Here is a 19,806-nt window from a genome sequence, read left to right as displayed (position 1 = left end):
TGCCTGACTATCGATCTCCATCCTGCAACACAAGAGTCCTTCTATGTAGATAAAGTTATGCCGCGTACACACGACCAGACTTTTCAACATCAAAAGTCTGACGGAATGATTCCGGCAGACTATTCGATCGTGTGTGGGCTGCAGCGGACTTTTGATTTGCAAAAGTCTGACAGACTTTAGAAATGTAACATGTTTCAAATTGTTCCACCAGAACTCCGCTGGACCCAGTTCCTACCGAGAAATCCGCTCGTGTGTGTGCTAGTCCGACGGACAAAAACCGATGCGAGGGCAGCTATTGGCTACTGGCTATGAACTTCCTTATTCTAGTCTGGTCGTACGTCATCACATTCGAATCCGTCGGACTTTGGTGTGATTGTGTGTGGCCAAGTCCGTTCATTCGGAAAGTCCATCAGAACTCTGTCAGAACTCTGTCAGAACTCCATCAGAACTCCGTCGAAAGTTTGTCCGACCTAAGTCTGGTCGTGTGTACGCGGCTTTAGAAACCAGGTGAGGAGGAATAAAATGTATCTTTATTTTGTCCAAGGGGTACACATGTTCCAAACAGAGCCAATACTAATGCGTTTCAGCCTATCAGGGCCTTACTCATAGTTCACGAACTATGAGTAAGGCCTTGATAGGCTAAAACACGTTAATGTTAGCTCTGTTTGGAACGTGTGTACTCCTTGGATCTATCAATAAAACAAAAGACAATTTTATTTATTTATTTATTTATTTATTGCATCACAGAGTAAATATGGAATGGCATACCAAACCAAGCTTATTTGGTTTTCTCATTAGTTTTGTGAGTACACTACTTACATTATCAGGGTTTATCAAAGCTTCACCCAAAAGAGAAAGTTCCCCTCTCCCTCCTCCTCCTCCTTTATCATATTTGCAATATTTTTATTTTTTTAGGGTGCAGGTAACTAGTTTTGGCAGGTTTGTGGTTCACACATGCGCAGTGGGAAGCTGGCTGTGAAGCCACAAGAAGTCACAGCTGGCTTCCTACAGTTAACATAGCAGCACTGGGGACCTGAAGATTGGTGAAGAACAGGCCCAGGTGAGGACAGAGCTGGATCCCTGGACCAGTGAATGTCTGTTTATTAAGATTCAGCAGCTACAGTTTTTGTAGCTGCTGACTTTTACATTTTTGGAACCTTGCTCAAGCTTCTCATTAAGCTACGTTAAGGCCTGTTGAAAAAAGTAGTAGATATAGAACCTGTCTGCAGATTCCTCTGAGTGGCCAGAAATATTGGTAAATAGTCGAATGCCCCGTACACACGAGCGGAATTTCCTTCTGAAAAATCTTGGATGGTTTTTCTGACGGAATTCCGCTCAAGCTTGGCTTACATACATACATGGCCACACAAAAGTTCTCTGAAATTTCGACTGTCAAGAACATGGTGATGTACAACACTACGACGAGCCGAGAAAATGAAGTTTAATGCTTCCAAGCATGCATCGAATTGTTTCTGAGCATGCGTAGGAATTTTGCGAGTCAGAATTGCTACAGGCGATCTGAATTTCCGATCGGAACTTTTTCAGCTGGAAAAATAGAGAACCTGCTCTAAATCTTTTCCTGGTGAAAATTCCGCAGGCAAAAGTCCAAAGGAACATACACACGGTCGGAATTTCCTACCAAAAGCTCACATCAGACTTTTGCTGGTGGAATTTCAAATTGTGTGTATGGGGCATTAGTCCATTATCTGTTGTTTCAGCATATTGATTATTTACTGGGTCTGTGGGTAATGTGCACTAGGGTTTTCCTTGTGTGTTTTTTTTTTTTTTATACAATTGAATTATGCCTGGCGGCATCCAAAATCCATCTGGTAAGTTTCGTGCTTGAGACCGAGAAACTAATAAAAAATATAGAAAATCTCATTGTAGGGATTTGCTGCCTTCTACTGTCTGTATTTGTAAATGCTTGTGCTGCTGATATATTATGTACGGTATGCCGTTCCAGTCTCTGGGTTGGGGTGAAAACCCCAGAGGGAGGAAGGAGAGAAGTAGAGAGAGAAAAAGTCTAAGATCACATGTCTTGTCCATGGAAAAGTTGCTGCTAAATCCATATATATATATATATATATATATATATATATATAGCAGTGGTCACCTTGCTGCATGTTAGTAGGCGAACCTGTTTACTGCAATAGAGTTTATATGCAGCTTCTGGTCTGGGATTCTTTACCTACTTTTATCTTAGGTTCCAAAAACAAACATATCTAGAGCCAGGATAGGCATCCAATGGCACTTTCTTGTAGTTAGAAATCTGGTTGCATGACAGATTAGAAGCTACTAGGGACTAAAATGCAGAGTAGCTAGGCAACTCTGAGTTCCAGTGCCACACCACAGTTTCTGCCTGTGAGAAGCTGCATTCCAAGCTGGTTGGACAATGGTTGGAGGATCTTCCCGTCACTGCTGATCTTGTCTTCACGTCTCAGCAAGATGGCTTGCGATCATCCTCAGGAACTCATGTAACTGAACTGAACTGATGCAACATTCATCTGGAGGTATCTTTATTAATAACTATATATACAAGGCTATATGTGCACATTTCCACCAGGACTCCTTTGCTGATAATACCTGTTTGTACATTGTTATTGATTTCTTCCTATATAAAACTTGTACTATTTCTTTACCGGTGTGCATCTATGTACTTATGGTTAATGTTACAAGCTGGTTGCATAGTTTTCTGCTCCTAACTACTGTGCTTAAGTTACTTCCCCAGGAAGGGAAATACCTCTGTTCACAAAGAACCTGGGTGGAGCCACTGACCATTGCATTATCAAACTCGCTCTTAATGAAGGATGTGATTCTCTTATTTACCTACAGGGGTAGTGCACTATCCTGTTTGGTCACTTCTCATAAGCCCCCCCCCCCCCCCCCCAAAAAAAAAGAAGGGCTGCGGCAGTGCAAAGATTTGAAAAGTTGCAAAAGGAAGTTTGATAATGAATACAATCTTTACATGTTGTATCTGAAACACATAGATGCCTTAAAAAACATTCTAATTTTCAGAGGAAAAATGTTGTGGAGTGTTTGACTGGTTTTCTCTGCTATACTACACATATTTGCCTCTTTCTTCCCAGGAATCTCTTTGGTGCCAAGCATTGCATTTTAAATGCAGTCTTAATACAACATCTCTACATTAGAGACTCTGCCTCTCTATATTAGCACCCAGGAAATAGCCAGTGAAGACCAATGTGAGAATGCAGAGGATTACACAGTGTCACCCGAGCCAGGATTAGTCCAGAAAGTAGAGGGCTGCTGACCCAGATGTGGATTAAAGTAGTAGGAAACAAGAAGGGGGAGCAATGTGTGGGAAAAGAAGCCACAGAGAAAGGAAACTTTTTTTTTATTTTTGTTCTACTTGCATTTGTAATTTATAAAATAGTTTATTTTATTTCCACAAGATTCAGATCCTCCTTAAGGCTTTAGTATGCAATGCCTTCAAAGTAAAAAAAAACGTCCCTTTCAGGAGAGTGATAGCATCTTTAAAGAGACCTTAACCCAAATTAAACAATTTGCAGGTAAAAGCACAAAAAAGTATTTTAAAAGCTTCCTTGTTGTGCTTGTAATTTCCTTAAATACATTTTATTTTCTTGCACTGCGCCTTTCAACTGGCTAAAAAAAATTGACTAGTCACTCCCCTAACACAGCTCGCCTTCCGTAAATCCACCGCTTCCTTCACTTCACTGCATAACCTTGTGTGTGGTTGCCAGGAAAGGAGTAAGGGGAAATGCATTTTAAAGATGGCCCTTTGGTCTCCCATGTTGAACAGGAATGTCTATACTCAAAGCATTGCAGCACTTTACAATATCCTGCACTGCACATATGCCACAGGTCATACTCATACTTTCCATTCTTCTGAGTACATTGAACCATAGTTATTATCAGAGATCTGTAAGCATGTCACTGATTTGATAACTATAGATAAATAAAGGAAAAAATCCTTAACTAGATTCAGATACATTTAGAATGTAGAGGTTGTGATCAGGCAGGAAAAGTGAATTGTTGTAATTCTGTGTTTCTTGGGACCTAGCCATTATTGGAATCACTGGTTAGCAGTCAAAATTACACTTTTATGCTCTATTATTACAGCTGAGCAGAGACTGAAAAAGCTTATTGTACTTGGTGACCAGCAAAGGTGCAAATCTGTTGAGCTTGTTGTGTTATGCATAATTGAGACACTTCAGGTTTTGAAACATATTTTAAGTACTTATAGTAAAATGTTTACTTTCACAAGCATAATCGGTTAAAGCAGTTTGCGGCGTCATCTTTGAAACTTCAGGTGAATGCATTTTCCTTCAGTGGAATGGGAAGGAAATGTTGGTTTGTGATAAGACTGGACACTGTGATATGTGGAACTTTAGAAATTCTTCAGTAATACATACAGCATTACACTGAGAGTTTTTTCTTCATTGCTTGAATATGCACACTTATTGAGTCTTCCTAGATTTCATTCGATTTCTGGTAAGTCACGGAAGGAACGGATATCTCTTTTTTCCTGCAAAATAAAATCATTTTTACATAACTCATTTTGGTAAATAGATCCCTTTGATTGTCCTTCTCACTAATAAAAATGTAAGTACAAAGGAAGGTAGCTAGTGTGCATAAATATATTTCCCTCCATGCTTGCGTCAATTGGGAATTATAATATTGTACAAGTAAATATTATCTGAAGAACAAAATACTGTTGTCAAATTAGATGATTTATATTAAAAGTATCATGTGCTTTCAAGAGAAGGTTGTCTTCATTAAACAAGAAACACAATCATGTATTTAAATAAAGACTGATATACCCAAATCAAGAAATCCTTAGAGCTGATCTACTGGCAAACAGCTGCATACTCTGATGCAGTACATATATGATAGCTGTTTTCTCTGTCAAAGATTTGTATTTCTGTCTATCCATTTAACATTTACACATGTCTGTCTAACAGTACAGTCCTGTCTTGCAGGATAGGAGACTTCATTTTATTTGCTACAGTAACGGTTATTGATCTTCTCCCTCCCCCAGCCTGTGATTTAACAGTGAAAGGAGAAGCAGATCATTGATGGGTAGACATGTGCGCTATCAATAAATTTGTTTAGTTTGGTTCCATTCCGTTCAGTATTAGAATTAATTTGTGTCTTGTAATTCGTGTTTGAAATTTCATACGAAATACAAATTTGTGTTAGGTTTCTTAACTTTTCGTAACAATTGCAAATGTTCGTTATGATGAATTTATCATTATGAGGGGCTCCCACCATCCCTGTGCTGTGTTGACTCCCTGGGTTTTTAACTTTTAGGTTTGTTAACTTTTCGTAACAATTACGAATGTTCGTTAGGAATTTGGATCAGAAATTCGTAAACGACATTTTGTATTTCATACAGAAGCATAGTGATTCGTATTTCGGATCCTCCCGAATGTATGAATTTACGGAAATTTGTATGAATTTTTGATTCGTACAAAACTAATCGCACATGTCTACTGATGGGTTCATGTATGTCAGTTGTCTTTCTCCTCTTATCAGCATGTTCCTTTTAAGCACATGTGTAGAGAAGCCCAACTGACTGGCTCATTGTGCTGCTTCCCCTGTTCCATTCTAAGGTTCATTGTATAGGGACTGTATAGAGGCTGATGCCATATCAAATTCAAGTAATCAAACTGCTTGCATTTAAAAAATATAGTTGGGGCACACTTCACTGGAGGTAACTGGTTTTTGCTGAGCATCATTTTTTCTCTTTTTTTTATTGAGAATTGTTCTTTATACAAAGATACGTAAAACACATCACAAACAAAAGAAAAAAACACCAACCCAAACCAAGTTTTAAAAACATCCAACAAACATGATCATAAAAAGGAAAGACCAAAAGGGCTGCATTTTGCAGTATTCAAAGAAAAAAAAAGAAGTAAAAGAAAAAACCACCAACTCAAACCTGCTCTGGGAGTTATACTCCTGTACGGCAGCATATATAAATTTGGACAGACACTCCAGAATAACATAAGGAGTATATACAGTATATGAATATATGATATAATAACCTATCTCGCATACCTTCCAGTAGGAAGGTGCTTTAACCATACTAACCATAATTTTCTATATTTATTAGGGCATCCTCTTTTTTTTACTACATCTGTTTTCCCCCAAAGACAAAGAGACATTAGCCTCAATAATCTAATCCACAGTTGGGGGGCTGGGGGCTTTTTAGAGCTACTTCTTAGTGGCTCCTAGTATCATACTTCAACTTTAACAATGTAATAATGAAAACAGATCTGCATAATTTGTGTCTTTATATATCTGCTTGAAGTCCAGATTTAAAAGAAACCTGCACTGATGAAGTACAGAGAATGTTGTTGATGATCTACCCTTCTAAAATACTAGTAGCTTGGATGTCAGACCAAGATTTTTAACTTCATTCTGATTTTCCTGGTGTGCATGCTTTTTGCAGGGTCAGTGTCTTAGAAAGGACCAAAGGCAGAGACAGAAAGACAACAACAATGTCTCCTTATTCCCTTCGATATATATATATATATATATATATATATATATATATATATATATATATATATATATATATATATATATATATATTATATATATATTATAAACATAAGCGTTTTAGACTCTTGTACTCATTTAGGGCTATGCTATAGAGCTAAAGTACATTTCTGGCATGATTGCACTCTTTCAGTGATTTCAAGTATACACAGCTGTGATTATTATAACTACTGGAAAATACTTAATATTAGAGTGTATAAAAAGAGGAAAAATTACAAACTTGCAAATGTATGATTCCGAACCTGACCATTCATCAATCACAGACTTGTGTTATTACTAAAAATATATTATTTTAAATAAATAATTTGGTCACTCGCAGTTTTAATTTGATAGTTCAAAATAGCTCTCAAAACTTTTCTTTGTATATTTACAGATCGGAGTAATGTCATGGTTCTGGCCACACAGCTAAACTGCAAAATTGGTGAACCAAAATAGCTTGATCATGAGTTTGAATTATTAAAAATTTGTATACAAGATCAAAAAGTCTGTTGTTTTAGAGGTGTTTTAAGCACTAACCAAGAAAGGAAATGTAACTGCTAGAGATTGTGGAGCACTTCCAACCATATTCATCACACCTTGCCCCTTCTGCAAGTTATTTTGCCTTAATACAGTTGAGTTTGTGATAAAATATTTATGTAAGATTTTGTATCAATTGTCAAACACATCCTAAAATCTCATGAACATGTTGACATTTTCTTTTTTATGAAATATGGTAATACAGTAACCCCCTAGCTAAAGCTCTCCTGAATTTCTTCCCCTAGTTACACCTTTGCAAGATGTTGTATTTTGTTCAGCCAATTTTGACATTGTTAATCTTCAGAAAATATGTCTACTGCTATGTTTTCCTGTAATTACAGCAATGCAAGCAGCATGTAAAAAGAGTGTGATAAACAATATTACTGAATAAGAAACTTCAAGGCCTTCTGATTTACCTTCCAATGTAATTTACCAACAGCTAACATGCAATAAATAGATAGATATTCACTATAAACAATGTAAGAAGAATTTAGAGTAAGTTGACAGAGGAGATAAAAATATAAACTGGTACAGGAAGTGGGGCTTAATATAATTCCTCCAACATGTCCTCTAAACCTCTAGCCCTATTTTTACACTCTTTCCAGGCTGCTTGTGAGCTGTGACACCACTGGTATTCTATTAAGGAACAGAGCCTTCATTTTATCTGTGAGAACAGGACAGAATCTCTAATAAGCAATAGTGCCTCCACTGAGCTAGGTCTTGTGGATAACAAGTAGAGTCCCAATTTAAATGGGATTAGATAGATCCACAATGTATTGTATTTTAACATCCATGTATTGGATAATAGGAACTAGTAACTATCAAACTTTACATATTCTCCAAAATGAACATTCATATATTGTACAGTTGTCATAACATGGCTCAGTGAGAGGATACTGCATCAGTTCTTTTCTAGTCCATACATTGGTTACTTCTATCTGTGCCCTGGGAATAGCAGTCCACTTTCCTCTAACTGTCTGTCCAAGTGTTGTCATAAGGGTATACCCAATAAAGCCTTGCAGTGGGAAGTCACACTTGATGATCTCATCATAAAGTACAGAGGACACAGCAACCATGAATGAAAATGGCAAAACAAACACACTGCATCACAGGTCAGTTGATACACTTATTAAATAAACAGCAGCAGCACTGATTTAGTGCATTTTGAAAGGGGGGGAAGTCCCTGCTCTCAGAATACAATAGAAATGTAGGGGAGATCCCTTTACCCACATTGCTTGGGCCGATGTGGGAATCTGTGAGGTTTTTTTCATTCAACCTTCTGGTTGAAAAAAAAAAAATGCAACGCGTTTACCCAGTTTATGTTTCTGACTGATATAAGCAACAGGCCTCAGTCTTCCTGGATATTTCTGATGGAGGACACATCCACATGTAGACTGTATGACTTTTTGGGTCTACATAAGCCAACAAATAGCTGTAGAAAAGCTTACACACAAGCAGAAGTCCATTTCCCATTGAAAAGGGCTTTGCTGGTTTTGTCAGTGACAGGAGTTTATTTTCAGGAGGTCATTAGGAGGCTGTAAAATCTTGGAATAGCTTTGAATGAAGCAGCTATAGTACCCACAAAACCCCAAACTTGTGGCATAAGGCCAGGTCACCACATCCTCCACAGAATCAGTTCCTGTCCCTTCTGTAGATACAATATACCTACAAAGTTTATTGAAGAGTGAGAAAATGTACATTTACTTTTAAAGTTTTTACCCAGCTTAAGATTGTTTCTTGCTCTTCAACTTTGTCTGTGCCAGAAGCGGGACTCGGGAGCGGGTCTGCATGGGTGCCCTCAGCTTTCCGTGGGGGCACCCAATAAAGAGGAGGGGCCTGGATTGCTGGCTGGGCACCCCAGAAAAAGAGGATTGGGGCTGCAAAATGATTGCACAGGGCAGGTAAGTATAAGTATGTTTGTTATTTTTAAAAAAAAGCGATCGCACATTTTCCGTCGGAAAGTCTGACCGCGTGTATGCGGCATTAGACTGCTAAAGTTTACTAGCCTCTTTAGTTTAGCAATAGTCCAATGTTCCTGCTCAGCCAAATAACTCATGCTCTTAGCAAGGGCACAAAAAGATTTCAGTGAAGTTTTCTTTCTCAACATATTTTTTAGGATAGGTGACATAGGGTGATGTGGCAGTAGCCCATTTATAATCTTAGCAGTCTTTTTTCCAACATTTGCAGGAGAGATTACCTTTTCAGTGAACATTCTTACTAGAAAAACACACAGAAACATTATGTCCCTTCTAATCACGTCCCTGCTTTCTCTGTTTAAAATTAGGAATGAGCTTTGGATAAATGTTGAACATGAGTCATTGTGATTGATGTGGATCTTCACCACTGTATGATGTGACTGACATTGTATTTCAATAAAGGACATTTTAATGTGTGTTTTTTTAAATCATTTTTTATTTACTTTTTGGGCGAATTAGTAGGGGGGCTCTGTGCCTTTTTGTATTTTTCCTAATTGTATACTGACCCTCTAAAGGAGATCTATAGTTACAATATACATTTTAATTTTATAATATCAGCATTGTAATAGCAAAGCAAAGTTATTTTTTTGATAATTTAACATAAGCTTGCTTTAAAAATGTCCTCTTTTGTTTGTGTATTGCTGTCTCTGTTCTGGTCATCTTTTTACACAACTTTCTGGATTCCCTGCATGCTTTGCTGCTTCTCCTCTGCTCATTCCTTTGGTTTACTTTCCTGTACTGCCTCCTGAAACGCCTTCTGTTAGCAGACAAGCTCTGTGAAATGTGTGACACAGCAGAGGATATTTACATGGCATAGTAAATACATGTCACAGAATTAATGGATTGATTAAACTTGTGCAGATTATACAGATTATTAGGAGTAGGCCATAAATACCGTATTTATTGGCATATAACACACACAGGTGTATAAAATGCACCTTTAATTTAAGAGGGAAGTTTCAGGAAAACAAATGGTTTCTTCAAAATAAACCACGTTGACGTAAAATAATGGTCAGTGCCCATCAATGCAGCCTGATTAGTGCCCATCTGCAGCCTCAATGCAGCCTGATTTGTACTCATCTGCAGCCTCAGTGCAGACTGATCTGCGCCCATCTGCAGCCTAAATGCAGCCTGATCTGTGTCCATCTGCAGCCTCAATGCAGCCTGATCTGTGCCCATCTGCAGCCTCAATGCAGCCTGATCTGTGCCCATCTGCAGCCTCATTGCAGCCTGATATGCACCTATCTACAGCCCGATCTACGCCCATATCCCATCAATACAGCCTGATGCCAATCTGCAGCCTCACCATCTCTCATGCAGGAAATTACCGAGCTGTCATCTCCTGTTTACTCGGCTCTCAGTTGGCAGTCACATACACAGTCCCGCCTCCGCCATCGAATTTGGAACAGCTCCTGTGCTTGACAGAACATTGGTCCAATGCCAGTGGCGGAGGCGGGACTGTGTGTGTGACGTCAGAGCAGAGTAAGAGCCAATTATACAGGAGATGGCGGCTTGGTGAATTCCGGCCGCACTCGGTGGCGCTCGTCCCCCTCCTTCCCCTCCGAGGTACACTATCAGCGTACAACACACACCTGTGATTTGCCCCTCATTTTCAGGGGGGAAAAGTGCGCGTTGCCGATAAATACGTTAATTGGAATACAATGTGGAGAGTAATATATGATTTACAATTTTGGCCATAAATACAATTAAAGTTTAAAAAAAAACTGATGTAAGGTCCCCTTAACCAGTCTGGTTAGCCAGGAAAGGGGGAGCAACAAGTGTATCCCCCAACTGAATCATATCAGGCAACATGTTCCAGAGCAGGTAAATGAAGAGAAGCTCTGCTGAATTCAATCATCCAAGCACATGCAAACAAAAATGTTGTAGTTTTATTGTCCTCGCATGTGATTGAGTCTTCTTTGTAAAGTGAAACTTTACCCCATTTACCAAGCTCTGGAGCAACTGTATTAGCAAAGTACACAGTCTATTTGCCTTTAGTAAATCTACCCCACTGCATCTCAGGTCAGTAGAAACACTCAGTATTTGCCTGATTATCAAAATAATCAGGCAAAGTATTGCTCTCTAGTTCCCTTGTCACCCCCTCCCATCCCTGGCTCAATGATTTCTTCATAGCCTCTCTCTTTCTCTGGAACTCCCTAACCTAATCACTCCATCTATCTAAGTCCACCTTAAAGAAGAAGTAAATGCTTCTTAATAAGTAAGCTTTAAATATTGCCTTGCTTCCGCCTCTACTAATGTTGTACATTGTTTCTAATACCAAGCAGTGTAAATACTTTTTTTAATACGTTTCTTAGTGATCGCATGACCACACAGCTCTGGAGCCTGGACAGTAGCTGAGGCTAGTGCAAGGAGACCTTGACAAAGCCTAGAGCTTTGGCATTGATGGGGGTGACGTCACTGCTCTAGGAATTCCTCACTACTGTCAGCTCTTGCAGCAGCCACCTAGGTCTATGCACTGTGCAGTCATATTACTGCTAAGAAACAGATTAAAAGAGAGGTATGTATATGGCTTTTTATTAGAAATCATGTGCATCAATAAAAAAATATATACTTTTACAGTCAGCTCATCCTTCACAGTTATTACCTTTTGTATCACCCGGCAATCCTTTTTTAGATGGCAGGGCCTTTCTAACCCTCTTGTATTAAATTGTATTGTTTCTATGCTGCTTCCTTTTAATTTTTAAAGTGCTGTGCAAACTGTTGACGCTATATACATTTTGAATAATAATAATAAAACTACAAACTTAAAAAAGGGCAGTTTCTGCCTTCTTTATGTTTTTCTTTTACCATTTATTATTGTCTCTAGAACTATGGGTCCACTTCAGACCCTCAGTGAAGAAGTTTGCCAATTTCTTGTTCAAAGTGGAAAAGTCCTAAAGAGAATGAATCCAATGGCACATAGTTCTGACAATGCAATCTCCTAACAGAAACGTGTGTGAATAGTTTGCCATGAAGTATAGTGGTTTCCTCTGTGGCTAGGTGAAACATTCAGGTGTCACCTCATCACAGAATCTTCTTGAAGTTTGACTTTACAAGGTGCAGAATGCACCTGGCAGTTTACAACATCTATTGAAATTTACTCCGCTGTGCAGCACACTATAATTGGCTGCTACAAGTGCTTCTAATTATTCCATTTGGTAACTGGAGGTCACATTGTGTAAACCACGGGAGTTGAGACTACAAGTGTTGGAACAGAGAAACAGCATATCAATTACTTCTCTTTAAATCTCTGTGTACAAGCCTCTGTCATTTTAAACATGTTCAGCATTCCTTCCCTAGGGGATAGGAGTTCATCATGTAAATTCCGTTTAGTTAATAGGTATGCAATATCTACTGCAAAACTTTTATCACCACATTTTATCAATGAATGCATTTACAGGGGGTGGGACGTTTGTTCCAAAATCAAGGAATTCTACCCTTTTAAAATTCTAAAAATAGTGTGTCATTTAGCCAGACGTTGGATAGGCCTCCTCACATTTAAGAGTTTAGCCTCTGGCAAGAGTGCAGGGCACGGAAAATAGGATGAGTTTAAGATTATCATATAACGATGCCCATGTCAACCGGGACTTAGGTATCCATTTATGGTTTGATATTTTGCCAGGATCCAGCATGGTAGTAATCATTAAATTTGATTATTTAAAATTCCATGCATGGAACAAGATTATAGCACCTAGAATGAACTTTTGAGATTTATCATTGTTACTGCTTATGCTCATTTGTTATTGTTATAGTAAGTCAGTATATTCTCAATTGAAGCCTTTGTTTTTTATATTAGTAAAAGGATCTAATAGCAAACGATTAAAAAGTACAATTAAAAAGGAATGTATCTAATACATGTTGAAGTTCACTATATTAAATATCTGTAGAAAATATATAACTGTTCCATAGACAGGTATATCGGAATGGTGGAGTTAACAAAGAAAGCAAAAGTACACACACGACAATTGGAACAGTCTTGTATAAAGGAATCAGACACAGTAATTGAGAAGTTGGTTTGAGGCTTGCACATGCAGGAATTATTAACAAATGTAAGGCACTTCCAAGAATTATGTAATGTTAAAAAAGTTTCTGGCCAGGTACAGGTTCCATTGATGCATTTTAAAGTTTCTGACATATGGCAACTGGGACACTATCATTTCACTGCTGTTTTTTCAGTTTAAAATCAAACCCCCACAAATACTTTTTTTGTAGTATTGCATAGTGTAGGAAGTAGGCCAAGAAATGAAGAGTAATATACAGAGTTGGGACAGAGTCTGAAAAAATGGATATAATGGGGAACAAAGAAAACCTCTACTAGACTTTTACTGCTGCCTATCCTTCCTGTTACTATGACATTCTCCATGAGACAAGATAGGAAATCTCAGTAGGGTTAATCTACACGAACTAAAGCAGACGGAAGTTTAATCCCTGCAAAACTCTTTCCTAAACTAAAATACATTATTGACTGGATTCATGCTTAAATACTTGCCATGTCTTTCTTAACTGCTTAAGGACCGCCCCACGTACATATACTGCAGCAGGGTGAATCTTAAGCGCAAAATCACGTAACCTGTATGCAGGGGCGGATCCGGGGGGCAACGGGGCAATTGCCCCCCCCCCCAAATATGACACTGACATTGTCACACTGGTCCTCACTTGCTCTGCCCGAGTCTCTCTCTCTGTCTCATCAACTTATCAGCAGTGCAGAGAGAGAGACTCTAGTGTGTAATTATGCAGGATGGACCAGGAGGAGCCTGGAGGTGGGTGGAGCTACACCGTTGGCTTGGCAACCCTGCACTCCTTGCTAACGCCTGGGCCGTCTGGCGTCTAGCAACGAGTGACGTCATTGAGTCAGTCAGTCAGTCTCAGTCTCAGTCTCAGACTCAGAGCCGACGTGACCGTGACAGGAGCTGCCTGGAGCGGAGGAGCCCACCTAAGTGTATCTGTCTTTCCCGGGCTGATAGGCAATTGTTGCTGCAGTCTGGCACTGTATGGCAGAGGCCAGCAATCTTCCTCCTCTGCGCCGCCCATGAGTGTATTGGCCCTCCCATCGACAGCACCTCCTCCATCTTGTTCATACAGTCACTCTCACTGACTGCAGGACTCTGCCCCTGGTGAGTATTGGCTCCACCCACCTCCTCCCTCCATCTTGTCCACCTTGAAATCTGCAGAGTGACGTGGATACAAGAAGTAGAAGGCTGAGGACACTGAGAGTGAAATTACAGGACCTAACCAACTGGACTCCATTGCTCCAGCATGGGAGCCCCTCCCCCCAGCAGAGCACCAAATGAATTGAGTAAAAGTAAGAAAAAAAAAAAAGAAAGTAAGACGTGTTAAGTCAAAACGCAAAATACATGTGTGCCATTATGTATGAAAAAAAAATGCCCCTTTAGTCTTGACTTGTTCAATCTTAACCTCTTCAGCTGTGGAACTTTTTACCCCCCTTATGACCAGGCCATTTTTTTCGATACTGCGCTGCGTTGCTTTAACCGACTGACAGTTGTGCGGTCGTGCAACGTTGTAACCCAAGTAAAATTAGCTTTTTGCTATCAAAAAATGTCTTTCTCAGTTTAGGCGGATCTGTATTCGAGATATTTTTGGTAAAAGAAAAATCCCAATGAGTGTATATTGATTGGTTTGCGCAAAATTTGTTTACATCTGCAGACCGCTGTTCTAGCTCTGTGGGGAGAGATCGCGGGTGGCCGGTGGACACCGCTTCTGCCAGACCCGCTGATTGGTCGGGGGGAGCTAATCAGTGGGTCTGGCCTTCGCTGGCTATTGCACGAAATGGCGTACATGGCAAAATGGCGTTCTGTAAGCAACACCTTATTTTCTGGCAGTGCCCCTCCTGAGACTAGACTCTGGATCCGCCTTTGTCTGTATGTGATTTTTTTCTTCGGCTCTAAGGCGTGCACGTTCTGCTGGAGCCCTGCTTCCACTGTGATTGGACACAGTGGGAGCCAACCAGGAAACCTGGTGATTGTTCTGAGAGAGGAGAATGGCAGTCTGCCTATGTAAACAAGGTTGTGCTAGTAAGGAACACAGAGATCTTGTGTTTCTGCTAAGCAGGAACACAGATCTCTGTCTTCCTACAGTTAAACCATCCCCCACACAGTAAGAAAGCACAACCAGGGAACATATTTAACCCTTTGTTCGCCCCTGATGGTAAACCCTTCCATGCCAGTGTCATTAGTACAGTGATACTTAATGTGATTGTAGCCGTATTAGTGCAATTGTGACAGAGAAAATTGAGTACTGTCCGTGATACTTTTTTTATTTGCACTAACATACAATTTTTCAGGACAAGCTTTCGGGTATGTCCCCTTCTTCAAGGTCCAAGCAGTACTGATTTACAAATTTTTAAGCAGAATGTAAAACCAAACCAAAAAAAAAAAAAAAAAAACACCTCTGAGGGAAAGAAGAGAGAAAACAAAAAAAACACATACAAATCAATGGGGCAATAAAGATAAGAGAAGAGTTAGTGAGATAAGACAGAGGGAGAGCTATGGAATGGAGGGGGGGTTGCTAGTCACAGAGGGGGTTGTAAAACTTTAGTATAATGAGTGAGGAAACCTATATCTAAATTCAGGCCATTATTTTTTGTGTCAAAAAGAATTATCATTCTTAGTTCAAAGGTTTTCCTTTCCTGGATAGTTCTGAAATTCCCTTTAAGAACTAAAACATTGAGGTCTTCTATAGTGTGGTCCGGTTGTGAGAAGTGATGTCCAACAGGTGTACATAAACTGTCTTCTTTATGTTCCTTGATGGTGTGTCTGTGTAAATTCATCCTTGTTTGCAACTTCTGTCCTGTTTCACCAACATAAGATCCTTTGCTGCACCTTTTGCATTGGATGAGGTATACAACATTGCTGGAGGTACAGTTGTAAGATCCCATGATATTGAAGGTCCCATTTGTGTGTGTGACACTTTTGGATGGATTGATCTGGTTGCATAGTTTGCAGCGCTTTTTATTGCAGGGTTTGCTTCCATTATTTGTGTCATCATAATCAGAGTGATGTTTCCTGCTGATTAGTTTGTGTCTGAGGTTGGGTGGTTGTCTGAAAGCCAATAATGGGGGTTGTTGGAATATTCCTTTCAGAGTGTCATCCTCTGTTATAATGGGTTGTAAATCTTTGATTATCTTTTTGATCCCTTCTAGTGTTGGGTTGTATGTGGTGACTAGAGGTACTCGGTTATTTGTTTTTTTCTCTGTGTATTGGAGGAGATTTTCTCTTTGGGTTTTCAAGGCTGTGTTTATGCTGTTGTTGATGGTTTTCTCTTTGTAACCTTTCTTGTGGAAGGAGTCTGCCAGTGTTCTGAGATGTTTATCTCTGTCTTCTGGGTCTGAACAAATTCGGTGGTATCTGATGGCCTGGCTGTGTATGATGGCCCGTTTAGTGTGTTGCGGGTGAAAACTGGAACTGTGAAGATAGCTACATCGGTCAGTCGGTTTTCTGTATATCGAAGTGTGAAGCTTGTGGTCCCTGATGTATACTGTAGTGTCTAGGAAGTTGACATGTGTGTTTGAATACTCCATTTTTAGTTTAATAGATGGGTGAAAAGTGTTGATCAATGAGAAGAATTGGTTTAGATTTTCTTCACCTTCAGTCCATATCATGAAGATATCATCAATATAGCGATAATATCTGTATGGCTTTTGTTGTATGCTGTTCAGAAATTTGTCCTCCAGGTCAGCCATAAATAAGTTTGCATATTGGGGTGCCATTTTGCTACCCATGGCAGTACCCATACACTGGAGATAGATGTCATTATTGAAAGTGAAGTAGTTGTGTGTAAGAATGAATTCGATGAGCTGTGTCACATCCTCAGCAGTGTATTTCTGGTTTGGTGAGGATGATAAGAATCTGTGACATGCCGACAACCCATCCTTGTGAGGGATGTTACTGTACAGAGATTCTACATCCATGGTGACTAGAAGTGTATTTGATGGTAATTGTTGTATATTGTTAAGCTTGTTCAGAAAATCAGTGGTGTCTTGTAGGAAACTCGCAGTGTTCATGACTAAAGGTTTTAACATGTTTTCTACAAGGCCTGAGATATGCTCGGTAAGTGTATTCATACCTGTTATAATGGGTCTGCCTGTGTTTACTGGCTTGTGAATCTTAGGCAGCATGTAGAAGTCTCCAATTTCTGGATTATCCGGAATTGCATTGATGAGTTCTGAATGTAGGTGGCTTGGTATTGTCGCAATGAGATCCTTTAATTGCTTAGTAAAATCCTGGGTCGGATCATAATCCAGTTTTTTGTAGTAAGTAGTATTTGCCAGCTGCCTCTGGCCCTCTTGTATATATTTGTCTGTATCCATCACAAAGACTGCTCCCCTTTATCTGCTGGTTTGATGGTTATGGCCTGATTATTGCGCAGATCATGTACAGCTCTTCGCTCCAGTGGTGAAAGGTTGTATAATATTTTCTTTTGCTGGGTGGATAGCAGGGATGTAACTCGTAGCCTGAAGCTGTCAATATAGGTATCCAGTTTGGGGTTGCGTCCTTGTGGGGGTGTAAAATTGCTGTTCTTTTTCTTTTTGTCACTTCCTATTTTCTTAGGATTCCTTTCATTACTGTGAAAAAATTCTTTGAGCCTTAGTCTCCTAAAGAATTCCTCCATATCTGACCATACCTGTAAATTATCCAATTTGGTGGTTGGGCAGAATGTGAGGCCTTTGGAGAGGACTGTTGTTTCTGGTGTAGAAAGTTTATGATTTGACAAATTTATGATGCCGAGTTCCTCTGTTATATCCATATTTTCTGTCAAGTCAGCATTTATACAAGGGATACCATGGGATTCAGGATCGGGTTTCAAGTTGCTGATGGCAGGAGTTGTAGAAGTTGTGTTTGTTTTTTGTTGTTTAGGTTGTATCCAAAAGGTCTGCTCTTGGTGTAGCTTTTGGAGTTTTTTTGCCTTCCTGTTCATGGCAAGTTTTTGCAGTTGTCTTTGTAAGGTTTCAATTTCATTCTTAATTTGGTTGATGCTTGTAGGGTCCAATGGTGCTGAGGTTTCAAACATCAACTGCTTTTGTTTCCGGATTGTTTCCCTTTTACCATACAGTTTATGAATGAGGTTGTTCCTTAACCTTTCGCTGGTACGTCTGCAGAGTCCTTCCGCATAAGGAGAGTTCAGTGTATTTGCACAAGGATTTTTAATCCGGAGACCCTGTGGTATGAGATTCCTCTTTTTGCATTTTGAGAGAAAGAAGATGTCACTGTTGACCTGTGTTTCCTTTGTGATCAGGTTGGTTAACTGCTTCTTTAAGCGGCTGTATGCAGTATCTTCCATACATTAGTACAGTGACAATGCATTTTCTTTAGCACTGATCCCTGTATTAGTGTCACTGGTCCCCAAAAGGTGTCAGATTTGTCCACTGCAATGTCGCAGTTCAATAAATAAAAATGAAAAAAGTCCATAAATGTATCCCATAGTTTGTAGACACTATAACTTTTGCGCAAACCAATCAACATACGCTTATTGGGATTTTTTTTTTTACCAAAAACATATTGGCCTAAATTGATGAAGAAATTATATTTTTTACATTTTTTAATTGGATATGTTTTATAGCAGAAAGTAAAAAATATTGTTTATATTGTTTATAGCACAAAAAAATAAAAACCACATAGGTGATCAAATACCACCAAAAGAAAGCTCTACTTGTGGGAAAAAAGGACATACATTTTATTTGGGTACAAAGTCGCACAACCGCACAATTGTCAGTTAAAGCAACGCAGTTCAGTATTACAAAAGATCTCATCAGGAAGGGGGTGAACCTTCCAGAGCTGAAGTGGTTCAATAAACATATAGCACTCAGAATAATTACAGGCAATTTTAAGTGGAGACACAGCCAGCTGCATTTGTCTCTAATCAGGAGACCATGACAGCTGATCACATGATGTAAACAAAAGCTCGGTGATCGTTGCCCCCCCCCCCTACGCTGACAGCGGAGGAGAAAAAAAAAGCTGATCGCAGCTTATCTTAAAGGGACATCAGTCCCGAAAAGGAAGAGGCAATTATGCCTCATTTAACAGTGCCCACAAGTGCCACCTAGAAGTGCTGCCTATCAGTGTAACTGATCAGTGCCCATCACTGCCACCCATCAGTGCCCATCACTGCCACCTATCGGTGCCCATCAGTGCCGCCTCATCAGTGTACATCAATGACGGACAACAATTACCCGTTTATAAAATTTTAAAACAAATTTTGTTTGAAATTTGGTCTTTTTACATTTAAAAAATAAAATAAAATTGCACAGGTGATCAAATACCACCAAAAGAAAGCTCTATTTGGGGGGGGGGTAATTATAACAATTTCATTTGGGCACAGTTTTGTATGACCGTGCAATTGTCATTCAAAATGCAACAGCGCTGAAAGCTGAAAATTGGTCTGGATAGGAGGGGGGTTTAAGTGCCCTGTAAGCAAGTGGTTAATGAAGCTGCATCAACCTAATGACATATATATACAGTCTATATGCTGTGTGAATGTATGGAGATGAGGTCTGTAACATACACGCACAAGAAGGTCATTTACACAGTTAGAAAAAAACACAGAACCCTGAAGCATGGCAGGCAATGTTTACAAACTGTACTGCTGGTAAGGGTGCTGCGCTGACTAAAATTGTACCTCTAATTTTCCCCATTAATAAAAGGTAATATGCAGAGGAGGAAGGGAAGCAACGACAGGCCAACCAGGAGGTTTAAAGCAGAACAGTAAGCAAGCAAGAAATCAAAGTGTACAGATACAGACAGGGGAGAAATGGCTA

The 19,806-nt window shown here is 39.5% G+C and overlaps 1 protein-coding gene across 1 annotated transcript in view; it reads right to left on the bottom strand.

Moving 5' to 3' along the window:
• Nucleotides 1-711: 711 nt before the first annotated feature.
• The window catches only part of SUSD2 (sushi domain containing 2), a 263,794-nt gene continuing 244,699 nt past the window's right edge, over nucleotides 712-19,806 (bottom strand). Inside the window, exon 27 of the mRNA XM_077462081.1 lies at nucleotides 712-4,504. Coding sequence (XP_077318207.1) covers nucleotides 4,450-4,504 — 55 coding nt within the window. The 3' untranslated portion in view covers nucleotides 712-4,449. The remainder of the gene's footprint in view (nucleotides 4,505-19,806) is intronic.

Source organism: Lithobates pipiens, unplaced genomic scaffold (genome assembly GCF_037356315.1).
Source record: "Lithobates pipiens isolate NorthernLeopardFrog02 unplaced genomic scaffold, aLitPip1_a1.2 Scaffold_3, whole genome shotgun sequence".
Classification (NCBI taxonomy): Eukaryota; Metazoa; Chordata; class Amphibia; order Anura; family Ranidae; genus Lithobates; species Lithobates pipiens.
The sequence above is the reverse complement of the archived record's forward strand: the minus strand, read 5'-3'. Positions and strand labels throughout refer to the sequence as shown.